This window comes from Etheostoma cragini, chromosome 16 (genome assembly GCF_013103735.1).
Source record: "Etheostoma cragini isolate CJK2018 chromosome 16, CSU_Ecrag_1.0, whole genome shotgun sequence".
In the NCBI taxonomy this organism is placed as follows: domain Eukaryota; kingdom Metazoa; phylum Chordata; class Actinopteri; order Perciformes; family Percidae; genus Etheostoma; species Etheostoma cragini.
In genome coordinates this window covers 9,722,160-9,738,222 of record NC_048422.1, presented here as the reverse complement: position 1 = coordinate 9,738,222, position 16,063 = coordinate 9,722,160, and the positions used below count along the sequence as shown (strand labels likewise).

The 16,063-nt window shown below is 41.1% G+C and overlaps 1 protein-coding gene across 1 annotated transcript in view; it reads right to left on the bottom strand.

The window, feature by feature from the left end:
- Nucleotides 1-15,388, bottom strand: part of grin3a (glutamate receptor, ionotropic, N-methyl-D-aspartate 3A) — a 52,841-nt gene extending 37,453 nt beyond the window's left edge. The window contains exons 1-2 of the mRNA XM_034896764.1: nucleotides 14,609-15,388; nucleotides 5,510-6,246 (exon numbers count right to left, since the gene is read on the bottom strand). Coding sequence (XP_034752655.1) covers nucleotides 5,510-6,246; nucleotides 14,609-15,388 — 1,517 coding nt within the window. The remainder of the gene's footprint in view (nucleotides 1-5,509; nucleotides 6,247-14,608) is intronic.
- Nucleotides 15,389-16,063: the final 675 nt, after the last annotated feature.

The window sequence follows — 16,063 nt, the reverse complement described above, 5'->3', positions numbered from 1 at the left end:
GAATCACAAGACTTTAAGGTTTCTAATGATGTGCTGCATGACCGTGTTGGTGACGATTTAATGCTTGCAATTCATAAACAACAATTCATGAAAACACGTTGTGGAAAAACTCGTACCGTTTGGGGAACCGTGCTCTCAGAGAAGCGTTTGGTACCTGGTAATGTGATGGCACATTTATATGGATTTTATTTTTTTCTTACTTTTCTCATTCATTATTGTATCTTTGTTATTGGTGTGTTGTTGTTTTAAAGCTGTTGTTTTATCTGTTGTGAAGCACATTGGTTCACCTATTGGTCGATGTAAGGTGCTATATAAATAAAATACATTTACATTTACAAAAGATCTGTAGTGTTGCTTTAATGCCAACAACAACTTAGTAGTCTGTAGACTTTGTAAAATAATTCCTGAGTAAAGATAATAGCAAAAGTAAGTTCTGCTCACCAATCGTTAGATTAATCATTTAAAAAAAAGTGTTTTGGATCAGTCCTAGTTTATTGCTTGGCAAGCAACTCTGCTGCCACCATACGTTCATAATAATCATGCAATAGATTTCCTGGAGGGTTTCCATGTCCGGTTCAAGACCCCCAAAGCTTCTCTGTTGCTCATCTGTCATGTGCTCTCTTGCTTCAACACGATTGAAAACACTTTCCTTCCAGGTCAGCCTATGCACCGAGCACCTGGTGCCACAGCCATAACACCAAACAGAAGGGAGTTCCCTTACTGCAATAGAAATGTCTAAAATGACTGAAAGTGACAGCAGAGTTTTCAACAGTGTTACATGTTGGTCTCAAGATAGTCTCACTTTGCCAGACATTCTTCCACAGTGCTGCGGAGAAAGAGTCTGGCTAGTCCAAAACAGCTCTCTGGGATTGGAGGAAAACATGCCGTAGTTTATTGGCATTTTTTCATGGAAGGTGCTATTTGATGGACGGAGCCATGGTGCCGCTGCAAAAAAGTCTCAGGAAGGAACTTGTTTTTGTGTAACGTATATGTTAAAAAGTTGTTTTAGTTGTGCACCAAAACACTCAGATTGGACAGATACTCTAGCTAGCTGTCCATTCTAGCTAAAAATTGAAATCTGGTGGAAATTCCGTTAGCAATGAAGCAATCCCAGAAGTTGAGCCTTGGGTATATATGATTAACTTGGTTGGAAATAACAAACTATCTGTAAAGAAATGGACAATTTTGAGAAGGATACATTACTCTTCTGCGAGCTGTTGACAACTTGCACGCATATACTGTATATCCTGTAAAAAGAGGCCATTGCTTCATTTTTATAGACCAAAAGCTTGGGAACCACTGACGCCCAAAAGGGCCAGCAAGCTCTTAACAGAAACGTTTATCATTATCAACATAACACTGGAAAATAACACCAAATTAAGGAACCATTTCAGGCTTTTTTATAATACAGAGGTGAAACAGAGCATTTAATACACCTTCGTTATGTAATAAATGCGCTATTATAAATGTTTTTAATGATCTTTTAATCTCAACAGATTCTGAAATACATGCTTTTAATGTTTTTAGACCTCACAGCAGCATTCCACCACAGTGTTCTTGTTTCTCGTCTCGAGCACAGTGCGGGGATAAACGTCACTTCACTAGAGTGGTTTAGATTGTTCCTATCAGAGAAAGTGTTTATAGTTAGTTTTGGTAGCTCTTCTTGACTCCCAGCACCAATGACATGTAGAGTTCCTCAGGGTTTTATTTTGGGGCCGATTCTCTTCTCCCTTTATTTGCCTCCCCTTGGTTCCATCTTAAAGAAGCATCACATCAGCTTCCATTTCTACGCAGACGATTCACAGATCTACTTGCCTATAAAAGGTAAGGGTGATGATTCCCTAAAAAGACTGCTTGATTGTTTTTATGACATGAAATCCTGGATGGCTTTACACCTTTTACATTTTAATGAAAGTAAAACTGAAATCATGATATTAAGGCCCAGTAGTGCTTTTGGCACCTCCCAACTGCACCTGGGTACCCAGAAACCCTATGTTAAGTCCATGGCAACTAACCTTAGGGTTAAAATGGATGGTGAGATTCAGCAAGAGAAGCAGATCAAATCCGTTGTAGAATCTAGTTTCTTTTAACTCAGGCTGCTTACCAAACTGAAGCCATTTTTATCTTTCATTGATTTTGAGAGGGTTATACACACTTATATTACAAATCACCTGGATTATTGTACTGCTTTATATGTAGGTATTAACCAGGCCTCCCCCTCCAGATTACAAATGGTTCAAAATGCTGCCACTCGACTCCTTCCTGGCACTCAGAACCAAGATCACATTACACCTGTTCTTGCTTCCCTTCATTGACTATACGTTTGCTTTAGAATACAAGATTATGTTGTTTGTTTTCAAAGCTCTTTATGGTCAAGCCCCAGCGCATATTGCTGACTTATTGAAGCTGAACACTCATCTGAGGTTGTTAAGGTCAGCTGACCAGCTGCTCCTTGTTGTCCTCAGAACGCGGCTCAAAAATAAGGGAGATCAAGCGTTCTCAGTCGGGGCCCCACGGCTTTGGAATGACTTGCCTCTGCATGTGAGATTGACCCCTAGCCTTTGGATTTTTAAATCACGACTTAAACTCACTTTTATTCATTAAACCAGCTTGAGAGTTGTATTCTGCATTTTTATTTTTATAGTCTGTTATATATTTAGAATCATGTTAATGTCCAGCACTTTGGTCAAACTGGTTGTTTTAAATGTGCTTTACAAATAAAGTGGGATTGGATTATATAACAATTGAAACAGATGAACTAACATCAATAGCATAAACAAAAATAAAAGTGTTTATGAAGAGCTGAATTTCAAGTTTAAATATTGTATAAACCACTACAATAATGTGCAGGTATTTATAACATCTTAAAAATCTCATCCTATGCACTCTGTTATTTTCTCATTCTCATCTCCAGATCCCTAGCTGAAGCCAATACTGAACTTAATAAAAATAGCGTTATTATAGAATGATATCAAACATTAATGCCTCCAAGCACTTCTCCGGCATCTAAATGTCAGCCCTGAAGCAACATGAGTCAAAATTGCTTTCGAAATAGATAAAGTCAGACTTTCAGCAACTTACATGTGCAAATATCATCTTCTTCCTCTGAAGAACTTGAGGACAGTCAACTACAACCTTTCACCACACCCTTCAATGGTTTATATATCTCATTGTCGCTTGGGGAGTCTGGAGCCCCTTGAGCCTTCTGTCAATGTGTGGAATATCATGACTTAAGGGACAATTCAGCTATTTTAGACCTTATCTCCATCTATCTAAATGAGGGATATGGGGTGGAAAAAGCCTGCAGTTCCTCGTCTCTGGGGCTCAGTCGACCACAGCTAGAAAATCTGCTCTCCTTCCAGACACCAGTTACAGCACTGATATCCGGATGAACTATTGCTACTTCAGCTTGGTAAGCTGGGGGCGCAATGCCGCTAACAAACTTCCCTTATTGCAGGGTAATTCTGGGAGTTTTTTGTCGGCCTCAGGAGTGGCAGCCGCCAACGAGGAGCCGGGCCAGCAAAAAGAGACCACTGGGGGAATAAATTGTGTGGAATAGGCAATACATGAATTATAAGGAAAATTACGTCAATTTCGTCAACTGACTACATTCACCATCAGTACTGATTGGACATCCAGAGTTAACCCTCTAATGTCTAAGGGCATTTTCACATACAAAAAACTATGGCTATACTGGCGACAACAAAAACAATGGTTTCCAGCTTATTGGTAAGTACAAGAATACACTGTTAAAAACCTATAAAGATCTTTGCACTCACAGGTCAGCTTCATTTAAAATCTGTGACACAATGAAAGAAAAAGACACAGGTGACAGGTCAGTATATCTGACAGCTAAACTTCGCTGCCTCCACGATCAGAATCAAGATCGTTTTAGACTGCACAACAATAGGTAATAGATGATGATCGCGACCTTGATTGAATTTATCGCCAATCTTCTGTACATCCAAGAGAGACATAAAAATTGGAAAACAAACAATAAATCATCACTTGTTAATCCCCGTTGCATGAACGCAATGGGGCAGTCCAAAAGATCTAACGGTTTTACAAAAACTGAATTACAAAAGAAGGAATAACATTTCTGAGAGAACACTGCCTTTTTTCTATCTTTCCAGGTTGCATTAAACAGTTGGTTATAGTATCATACATTTCTATCTAATCCTAATTTTCTTGAGCCAGGTATATGGCTGACGTTTCCAAATCTCGGTGTCTGAAACGGCTTGGATTAGACCCACTGTCCAACACAGGTGAACCCCCTGCATTCACAGGGTTAACATCAGGGCTCTTGTAATCCTGTTTAAAGGTCCTGTAACACATGCTCTTTGTTCTGTGATATGTAAAACACTGGCAGTCTAATCAACACTTAATGTATCTCAAAATGAACCAAAGAAAAATGTGAACACAACCAGAAATCTCCTCCAGGCTCTACATACTCATCATGTTTCAATAATTCCTCCTCCCCTGGGCTGATCATCCTGCTGATTCAGGTGTTTTGGAGAGAATCTCAGACGGAAAAGGTCACACTCTTATGTTAATGGGATCGTGTGTGATCACACACTCTCCATCGCTCGTATCTTATTGTAGCATATAAAGTAGAGTGGCCCAGCTGCAGATTGTGGCTAAATACAGTTTGGTACATCTTATTATTTTACTACACCTCAGCAGTTATTGGGTGTATGTGGTGTGCGCTCAAATACGCTGTATGTGCACTTGGCTTTCGCAGATGTTTTTAAATGTGTTTCTATAGCGGATTCCAGTCTTACATTGCAGCTGGGCTGTGACCAAACATCTGCATTATGTGAGAGAAGTACATTCTACCACAACGAAAGGAGTATAGAGTAGACAAAGTAGAAACAAGAAGCTGATTCACATACGTAAATAGCACCATGAAAGAGGGGAAGAATGAGGATTATTGGTTGTCTGAATGCGGCAGGCAGCTGTTTTTAATTTTCTTTCTTCTTTTTTTCTTTAGCAAACCCCTGTTAGAAGCCCCTGTATGCTTCAGAGACAACTTCCTATAGCACAAAGGCAAATTTAGCTAGTAGCTTGGATACATATATTCCTCAGGAGTTTTTGGTAGTCCAAACAGAGCTAAAAAGACGGATTGTTTGACTTACATGTGCCAGGTTGCCTAAAAACATAACTCCAAATGAATGCTAATGTCTCTCTGTGTGTGCTGGATGTGAACATTGGCAACTGTTTGCTTACAAGTTTGCAATGACAGCCTATTTCTGCTTACTCCATGTGGCCAGGTTTAAACTACCGATAGATCTTTCAACCATACACAAATTTGCGGAAACTAAAAGATGCCTAGAAAACAGACAAAGTGCATTTGCATTTTTTTAAATACACACATCATGGTTTACAAACCTGTGAAGCATCATGAACATCATGAAATTGTTACATGGTCACATTATTTAAATCATTGCACTTAATTTTATGAAAATGTGTGGGTGCAATCTGGACTTTAAGCGTCCACATTATACCCTACCTTGACAAGTATTCTCCCGAGCTGCCGTTGCTCTGTTGTACATCCATACAGTTAGTAGTCCCAGGTATGAGTGCGGAGGCAGGATCCACTTGGGCTGCACTGCCCACCGCCCGTGCGACGAGCTCCACTGAGTCATGGACATAGTGATCCAGAGAAGGGGAACCCATGAGTCCGTGTGCAAGTAGCCCCAGGGGCAACCCCTCTGTTCTCAGCTCCACCACATTCTGGCTGTCCCCCAAAACCCAGTGAAACTCTGGGAGCGCCATCCGAGTGCCCAGCGTCCACAGACGCCGCACATCGCGGATCTCACACCCAAAGGTCACCACGGCCCTTGTGGAGGAAGGTTCCCTCAGGGCATCCAGCTGCCGCATGAGAGCTTGCTGCTGGTCTAATTTAACGGAGGAAGTGGACGAAGTAGCAGAGGGAGAGAAGTAAGGCAAAGACGACGATGAGGATGACGAGGCCTGCGCACTTGTTGCGACACCTGAGGCCACCCCTGAGTGTGATGATGATGAAGAAGGCGGTGACGAGGTTGAGGCGGTAGTTGTCAGGTTGACAAGGGTGCCCAGGTGGAAACGGGTGTTGTTCTTAATGAGGAGCAGGAAGTCGCTAATGTCCCACTCCTGACAGAGCAGAATACTGAAGTCCCACCAGCCATTCATCATCAGCAAGGTAGAGAGGAGACGGGATGGTGGGGACTCCACGGTCCGCATCGCTAGTTGGAAATGGAGAGGATTCTGTGGGGAGATTGGAAAAAAAGGAAGGGGCGAATGAGCAAGTGATTTTGACAAAAGGAGGTAATTAGTGTAAAAGGGATGGAAGAGATATGAGGGTAAGAGCATATGGAATGGGATAGAGATGGGGTACAGTTAAACAAATGAACAGGAGGAAAAAAGAGAATGGAATGAATTGGGGAGGACAAAGGATTGACAAGGGTCAGTTGGATTTCATAGAGGCCAGAGAGATAGGAGAAAAACATTACATTAGATGGTGGTTCTTAGAATAAAGGTGAGAGTGAGCAAGGCAAAACAGGAACAATGGAAGGATGGTGGAGGTGAAAGTTACATGCAACATTCAGAAGGAAAAGTGTGACAATAAGAAGATGGGGCACCAGGAAGGAGAAATAGATGTAGTAGAGCGGAGAAGAAAAGAAAAGAGGAAAAAAAAAGACAGAAAGGTTATAAATCCAAAAGCAGAATTACTTTCTATCTTAGAATTCAATTTGTTCCTAAAGAACAAACACAGTCTGGTGGATAGAATGCATTTCAGCCTCCACTTACCTGCTCCTATGAATATCATTTTTCACATCATAAAAAAATACACTACATCTATCTTTATGTTTTCTTTATTTGTATTTTAAGCAACACCAGAAACCTGAAGAACCTCAACTGGGCCTTTCACATACTGTGCTTGGTGAATTCCACCTTTTTTTAATTCCCTTTTGAATTCACCACTGATTTGCGATTCGTAAGCTCATTAGATGATTGATGAGGCTTGGACAGATCAATGGGTATGAACATGGCAACAGTGTGTGATTCCCACCTGGACCAGGAACAATAAGAGATGTGGTCTCAAAGTACTGTCGAGTTCTTGGATGAAAACCATCCACCAAATGGCTACGTGTTCAAGGAAGATACTTGAATGTAAAGCTTCATTTTGCTCTGTTTTATATACAAAATGCAATTCGGCAATAGCTTTGCCAAAGATATAAATGGGATGGACATCAGTCTGTTTTTCTGGTCTTAGTATATATCTATGGTCTATTATATACTATATAAACTATAGTTTGTATTATGTAAAAGGCTTAGTGCTTGCTTGCCTTTTAGTTTGAGCAATTCTTTTGCTGTCAGCAATGTTTTAAATTGGCCATCATCGCCTTTAGAAGAGAACAACACTGTATCCTGTTAAAAGGCCATGGAATTACATGCGTTAGCCAATTAGCTCCAGTTCATTATTCTCTATATTACAATTGACACAAATTTTACAAAATGAATAGTATTTTTTAGATTACTTTCCAACCTTACACGCTACATCTGGTTTCACTTCATTTCAGTATGTTAAATCATTTTTGGGAGTGTCTAAATTAGCTTGAGGTATCTAATCCATAGTAAAAAGCCCATTAACCTTTATTTATTTGTTAATTTGGGTCACGGTTGATGCTAGCTTTATGTGAGGTAAAAAGCAGGGATTCATTTCAGAAGCATCCTTAGTTGCTGGGTCAACCCAGGAGACAAATTATAAGCAAAGGTTGATGTGATTATGTGCAGAACCCCTTGGAAATACTGTAACCTACCACTATTACAAAATTTAATTCTTAAAGCGCCCATATTATGCTCATTTTCAGGTTCATACTTGTATTTTGAGGTGTTACCAGAAGAGGTTTACATTGTTTCATTTTCAAAAAACACCATATTTTTGTTGTACTGCACATTGCTGCAGATCATGTTTTCACCCTATGTATAGGTCTCTGTTATAGCTACAGAGTGAGACATCTCACTTCGGTCTTTGTTGGGAGTCGCACATGCACAGTAGCTAGGTAAGATCACATCAGTTAGATAACTCTTTCTCCAACTTTGGTCAGTACAAGGCAGAATTAGCTGGGAGACTTCTTCTAAACAAGGGCACAGTTGTGGAATACCTGTAGAACAGGGACATGGAAATAGTTCTTTTGTAGATTATGGTGAACTGGTGTGTGTTGTAGCAGTGTTTTGTAATCCATTGAGAACTAGCTAGCATGTGCTACGGTTAGCCACCTCGTCTCGGCTAGTGACGTAGAAAGCCGGGAAGATTTTTAACAGCTCACCCGGAAACTGATGGAAACCTTATCTTACTCAAAACAGCATGAATAGTTTTGTCCAAGTTTGTATGCATGTGGAAGCACCAGAAACAAAACAAAACACCCAAATACCAGAAAAAGGGATTCTTTCATAATACTTTTTATATTAACCATGGAGGAAATGAAGAACCAAGTGAACCTTTTATTGACTCTGACCAATGTTTTAGTCATATTGATGTACGCTGCTCTTTTATGGGTCAACCTAGATGCTAGAATGTCAGCGGACTTGTCTCAACCTAGCGTGAGCATGAGCAGTAGTGGTGTGCGGGGCCAAGGCAGATCCACAATTTCTCAAAGAAGGAGAAAGCGTAGATGTGCTCCCAGCGCCTTTTTTACACTTTACTTTTATTTGGGAAAAACATGTTAAACCAAATATTAACAGTAACAATGTATTTTGTGGTTCCACATTAGTTGAAGGTATCTACATGAGAGTGACATGACACTGACTAATTTGGTTTTGGCATGACAAGTTATGGTTATGGTTATGGTTAGGGTTCATATGTCATGACTCTGTTCATGATAGTCTCATGTCACTCATGTAAATACCTTCAAGTAAAGTGTTGCTTATTTTTTTTTTTACATATTGTAAAACATGTCTGGTGACTACACCAAGTCAACTACTCTTTTAACTAAAACGGATGTCAGCAAGGTGGGACATTAATCTTAAAAAAATGTTGCTTTCTATGTGAAATGGTTCACAGTAATGTAAAATATGGATGATTTGTAGGTTATTGGACTCCATTGACTCCCTCAGTGCCTTTATGATCAGACCAGTGCAAACCCACTTTACTCTACACAGACTGTGCACTGCTCCTACAGCGCTATAGTCAGCCTGAAGATCAGAGCCGATACATTTCAAAGTTGACACAGTCATCCCTGTAATATTGAGCTGCCAGACCTGCTTCAGTGCACTCTGGCATACTGGCCCCAACAAACCAGCCGCCCAGGCAATCAGTCTGTCATGCACTTGCTTGTACTTGCGCACAAACTCAAACTTAAAAGACCTCTCAGCAACTCTGTTTAATTGACTTTATAACTTTTCCACAAGCTTTGCACTAAAAGTCCATTAGATTAATCTTTTGGTTAATTTCACTTATACCATTATTCACTCTACCCAATTGGCATGCAAATAAGATAATCATTATTCATCTGCTTATTGCATACACACGGATGGCTTATTGCTGGAAAAAAGCAGCAACAAATGCAATACTACGTGTTTTATTTCAGTTTTGGAGGCCTTGTTTCAGGAAAATAAATGGTAATGTGGTCCACAGGGCATCATAATTTCCCGTCCTCTCATCCCCCAGGAGGATTGGAAGGATTGGAGCACTTTTGCACTCTGATCACTATAAATCTGTAACCTCGTCTTTGTTCCTCATGTAAATAAACAAGAGGAAATTTGCTAGGAAGTGCGGCTGCCTGCTCTCTTATGTAAGTGCAGAGATCTGGTGCTTTTGATAGACTGGGAAATCCCAGCTTTGCTGTCCCTGTGCACTCTTTTATTACTCTTCTCTCTTCAGAAATCATTTTTTCTGTGACTTCCCTAGCCCAAAATACATTTGCTTTGAGGTTGTATGTGAAAAAAACTTGCAAGCCTTGTTGTATGGTAAAACGGCATGGATTGGCAGACCCATGAGCCAGTAGACAAATATATTGAACTAGTAATACATTGGTATTGATCTTTCCTTGATTAGATGATACATTGTTGGGAAAGTGTGAACATGGATTAAAATGGGTTTCTGGTAGTTTTCTGTTATCAAGATTGCATAAGTTTTCTTTAATAAACATACAACAGCAACAACCTTCTCCACACATCCAAAACACACAGACACACACACTCGCTCTCAGCAAAGCCCTATCATTCAACCGCTAATTACTCCAAGATCCTAATCAGCATAATCTACACATTTACCAGCATCTAACTGAAAAGAAAATCCCAGGCTTACTTTGTGTAATTGTGCACACAAGTGTTTTTATTTTATTTTCTGAGTAAAGAAATGCATTCCATAAATAGCATCTTACCATAACAGAGCCCCGTGGATTGAACTAACTGTTGGGTGTATGAGAAGTAAGTGATAGTTCACATATTTACACAATTATTAAAATTATTATTAAATAGGATTGTTACTTAGTGGTAAGTCATTATTGAAAACACTGCAAAGACAGATGGAAGCTGCATACCAAGTAGAAGAATCATCAATACCTATTTGATTGATTGTATGATTGTTGGTAACTTTTAATGTGCGGTTGTTGTCCATTTCCATCAGTGCAGCTGTTTTGAGAATCGATCCAGACTATTTTGGGTTGGCAGTGATTTAGAGCTCTCAAATTAAAAGGGTGATTATGATAGTTCGGAACAGAAAAATACTCTGCACATCCATAAAATGAGATAGGTGTGTCATAGCGCTACGAGTAAGTTAAAAGTTGCATGGAAACTGCACATTGTCTACCTTCGTATGGTTAATTTTATAGCTGACAACATTTCAGTGCTACACCTATTTAGCCTGATGAAGGTCTAGTACCAAAACTTTGCCAGCTATTCAATTATTCGTTGCACATTGTGAAGTGTGCAGGAGTTTCTTTGCAACTTTTGATTACAATGGTTGACATTGACAAATTATGATAAGCGGCATTCAATATAACCCAATTGTGAGACGATATTAGTAACTGTGATGAAGTAGTTCCAAAGCCAATGACATATTTACACTGTGTCAACTTGTTTCTGTGCACATTGTGCAACAATTGGCTTCCTTCTGTCCTACTTAAAACATGTTCAGACTGCCACATAGTTACACTAATACAGTTGTAAAAACTAAGTCCAGTCCAGTACAGCACCACTAACTACAGCCCTACAAACGGCCATGCATATAATCAACACCTGTTTGACACTGTCCGCAAAAGCTGAACAAGACAAATCTAGCAAAATTACAATTAGATTGTACAGCTGTATCTAATGAACCGGCAAAATCTGTAATTTACATTGCACATATTGCACATACAGTTCTGTACATACAGTATGCCCTTTGACATATGGGAATATCTGCAACATATTTGAATTTTAATGCATGGCGAATACTTTTGTACATAATTGGGTTAAGTAGCAACCGATATTTGCATTGATGCTTTACCTGTCTGTGAAGCTGCTGTATCTTACTTTAACACAAGCTTTAGTGTTGTGGGCCAGCATGAGATACATTTCCACTTTAACACTAGATCCTCTTATCAGTGACAACTTGTCTTTTATCTCAGGATGTTTAATTTCCCTGGGACTATCCCAGTCCCTGGTCTTTTATATGCTAAATTCTCAACCCTTTGCTGCTTCCAAAGCCTCTCACCACCTATTCCCAATCCACCCAGTCCCTTTACTCTGAGGTCACTTTATATTTTGCTCCAGCTCAATTTTCTCATGCAGTCTCATCATTTCGACACTTACATAACATGCTGTAATGAGGACAGGATCCAATTTCAAAGGTTGCTCACTGGTTGAGCATATTGTACATGTTTTAACAGTGAACTTTGGTTAACCTAAACTATAAGCTTTGTCAGTAAAGAAATAAGTCAAAGGTCAGACATGGTCACCAAATAAACCCTAATGACATCCTCTCAAAACATTCCAAAAGTTTCCCAATTTTAAAAATTATTTTTTAAGGAAATAGCTCTCATCTTTCAGTCGGGATTTGCTAGCCAAACTAGACTGAGTCAGAGGGGAGTTAAGCCATCTCTCAAAGTCACACATGAGTTCAGCACAATCCAGTTTTTTGACTGTCTATTTCCAAGTGCATCTTTTTGCCTGTTCATCCATCCAACCATCCATCTACCCATCCATCACTTACTGTAATCAATCTTTGTTGGTTTGTGTGCTCTAATATTTCATTTTCAAGAACGAGAGTTGACTTCAAACACCTGCTTAGGTCATCATCATACAAAAATGCTTCCTTGTGCACAGGGCAGGAAGAGATTACCCTAAACACACACACAAACACACACGGCTAGAGCTTAGTCGGTGGCAAGGGTCCCAGAACCCTTCAGTCTAACTAATGATACTGATGTGTGTGTGTGTGTGTGTGTGTGTGCGTGTGCGTGTGCGTGTGTGTGTGTGCGTGTGTGTGTGTGTGTGCGTGTTAAACAATGATACTCTTTGCCCCTTTCAGGAAGGTTGTGCGTGGAAAGTCAAAAACACACACTCTAACTGGTAGTCAGGACTCATTGATATGCAATAATTGCCCTTTTAGTGGCACCTAATTGAAGAAATTTTCAGTTTAATTACATGATGTGTGTGTGTGTGTGTGTGTGTGTGTGTGTGTGTATGTGTGTGTGTGTGTCTAGTTGTTCTGTAATTGTGAGAGAGATTTCTACCTGTACACAAATACACATACTCACACACACACACACACACACACACACACACACACAAAACTCAGCAGGTGTCCTCGCCAGAAACTGGTTGTTAATGAACCATCCCGGGGATTCATTTAGAGTGTTTACACTTTTAACAAGCGTTTTCTCTCTTTCATTCCAGCTGCAAACCCTACAGATAATCTTCAATTAGAGTATTGAACTAAAGAGTCACTTCTCAGTTCAAGAAATTCACTAAGCTCACTTTATGTCTTCTACCAACAGTCAGAATGATTTTAACCAAGTGTAAAGATGATTTTCCCCTAACCTAAACCAAGTAGCTATAGTTGACTGAGCTTAACCATAAAGCACTAAGGGAGTCGGATCAGAAAATGTCATATCATTTAGAACGGTTATCGAAGGCACTGACAACAACCTATTTGTTTAGTTCGGGTGCTGTATATGTAGATTTTGTTACTTTCAAATACCTAAAATCTCCAAATTTTCACAGTTCATATACCCAACCCAAGTCCTGAGAGAGTAAATTTAAAAAGAAAATGCCATGTCACCATGTGTCAAAAAGTGTTGCTTACCTTTACATGTATTGTTGAATGCGTTTGATTAATGCCACTAAACACAGTAGTAAAATACATTGCCATTGGTTTAAACAATTATAATGCCACTGAAGCCTTTTCCTGTTATGTTTTCCTGCAAAGCGGGTATAATGTTTAGTAAAAAGAACTGTACATTTACTGTAGTCTAGCCAAAGCTACAGTGAAGTATTTTAGACTACAGATGCTACAGGTAGGAAAGAACACATTTTTGATTTTGTTGTAAATGCACTGAATAGTGTGTATTCACTGGAAGAGGCCACATGCCCCAAGTGTTATCCAACTTGCTCTCGCTGTGGGTGTCTTTGCAAATGTGGGTTTTTCTTGAATAGACAAACAGTAAAAATCGGACAGAATCTAGTCCGAGATCTTATCTTAGATTGACTGAGCAAGCATGGGACATTGAAAGTCTTCTGATTCAGGTCTCAACATAAAAGTATGACTATGAAATGTGTTTCTGATAACTATGGATGGAGAAACCATTTCCTTTCACGAAGAAAATGAGTCAGATGAACAATCTAGATGTAAACACAACTTGAGGTTAGAGTTACAATTCCAAGTTATTTTCCAACACTACATTGTCTCCACGAATGCTGAACACCAACAAAGTGTGCATATACACCTCAGGGCATGTGCTACAGGGTGTACTGTATATAGCCTTCAATCTACAATTTTTACTGGAAACCTTGTGTATAAAAGAGAGAATGCACTCTCATTCTTTTCTCTAAAGAGACCCCGTGCTTCTTGTTTTCAGCACCATGGACAGAGCCTACATTTGCTCTCACCTTTGGTCTCCGTTTGAAGCAACTGCAGCTTTTCTTAGACTCTCTGAGTTGAGGCTTTTTGTGAAAATCGAGAACATTATCTTGTGTCACAAATTGTGCCTCTATTTTAGCCATTTAACCAGGACTGTTGAAATCAATACGGAACAACAAAGTGAAAAATGTTCTGTCCTGTCTGAGTAAATGTCTAATAGGAGGAGGGGGAGAGGAAAAAGACCTTCAGCAAGCAGATGAAGTGTTTCTCCATTCTGCCTCTGTCTAATAGGTGAGCCACTGATGGTATTTAGGTCGTATGAATGCTCATTAAGACCCTTTACTTTACGTCTTAAAATTGAGATGCCTAAATTCATGTGTAATTTAAAGAGCTTTCTATTCGTTCTGCTGGATTAGCCTGACTTGTCCCAGTCAGCCTGTGCTTTCCTTTATTTAACTACGTGCTACACAGGTACATTCACGTCCTTCTGCATCTGTATCCCGGAGTGCAGTAATCAACAGTTAACAGCAGTTGAGATGTTTTTTAGTAAGAACTTTTTACCTCACTGTGGCGCGTAAACTCCTTCTGCACAACGCTGACTACTGGCAACCGAAGCGCAAGCGAGACAAATTCCAAGTTGATGAACTCGTCCCGGTTCCGTGGAAAGGAGATCATGGCGGAAACCCCCTGCACGACCACGGTGTGACACACGCTCTCCACGAAGGACAGCGGGTCTTCGCTCTCGGGGCTCCCCGCAGAGGAGGAGGAGAACGCGGGCAGCTCGCCGAGTCCTGACCCAACGGCCATGACAAGCTCCAGGGATAAATTGTATGGCAACAATCCGACCCCGTTGACAGCCTCGACCGCGAGAAGGACCGAGTCTCGGGGTGCAAACACGCGGTCCTCTCTCGATGTGTTCTCCTCTCGCTGTCGTGCCTGGCTCTTACTCCTGCTGGATCCTCGCTGGCTATTAACGGCGCCTCTAGACCTGAGGCTTCCATATCCAGGCGCACCGGCACTTCTTTTAACCTGCTTTTCCAATTCCATCCGCCGCTCTCCGCTCCCTATCCAACCTCGGTCGGTGTCCCAGTCCTCAGCACCTCGGTCGGCAGGGGCGGGAAGCAAGCGAGGCTGAACGTGCAGAGCCCCGATTCGTACCGTGTGGCCGATGCGTTTCAGCACCTGGCACGGCTGCGGGTGAGAATGAACGCACGGCGTGAGGAAGCCTAGAGCGCACAACAGTAGACATAATGGTCGCGAGACCTCGGTGCCTGCTCGACCTGTCGGGCCACTCATCCTCATCATCATCCTCATCATCATCATCACCACCGTCTCCATCATCCGCGCTCCACAGCTGCACCGGATGCCCCTTCCAACCACAGTACGGCGGAACACCGGGGCCGCTCCGTTGGTCCCCCTCCTGGCCCCCTGCGTGTGGCCCTGGTGCGCCGCTCAGACCAGCTGCAGCCCCAACTCCAGCTCCGGCTCCAGCTCGCGGCAAAGTTGCGCGTTTCTCCACGGACACAGACAACAGGCTGCTGAGGCGCGAGATTAGGTACGAGCCGCGCACAAGCAAAAAATGATCCCTAAAAGTGCTGTTTTTCATCTCAAAAGATTTTCATCATTCAGCCTTTTGGTTATTGAACAGGTCATGGAATCAAACGGCAATTTGTTGAATATATTCCAGAAGCAAGCCCAAGGGAGGAAATGTCGAGAAAGAAAAGCTCAACGCTCATCAAACATATTCCAAAATAATGAAATCCACCACTGGAAACATCAGATAGCTTCCAATGAAAATTGATCCCATTTTTATCCAGAGCGCAGCATACAACTCTCCGTCCCGGTACTCGAGATGATCAAAAAGAAATTAAACAACGAGCATGAGCTTTCCAGAGCACGCGCTGTGCTTGGCTTCAGTCTACCTCTGTCCCGACACTTGTCCAGGCGAGACCTCCTGCACGAGAGCGCGGTCTTCTGCGCCTGCACGTTCCACTGAGATTAAACAACTCCTCACTT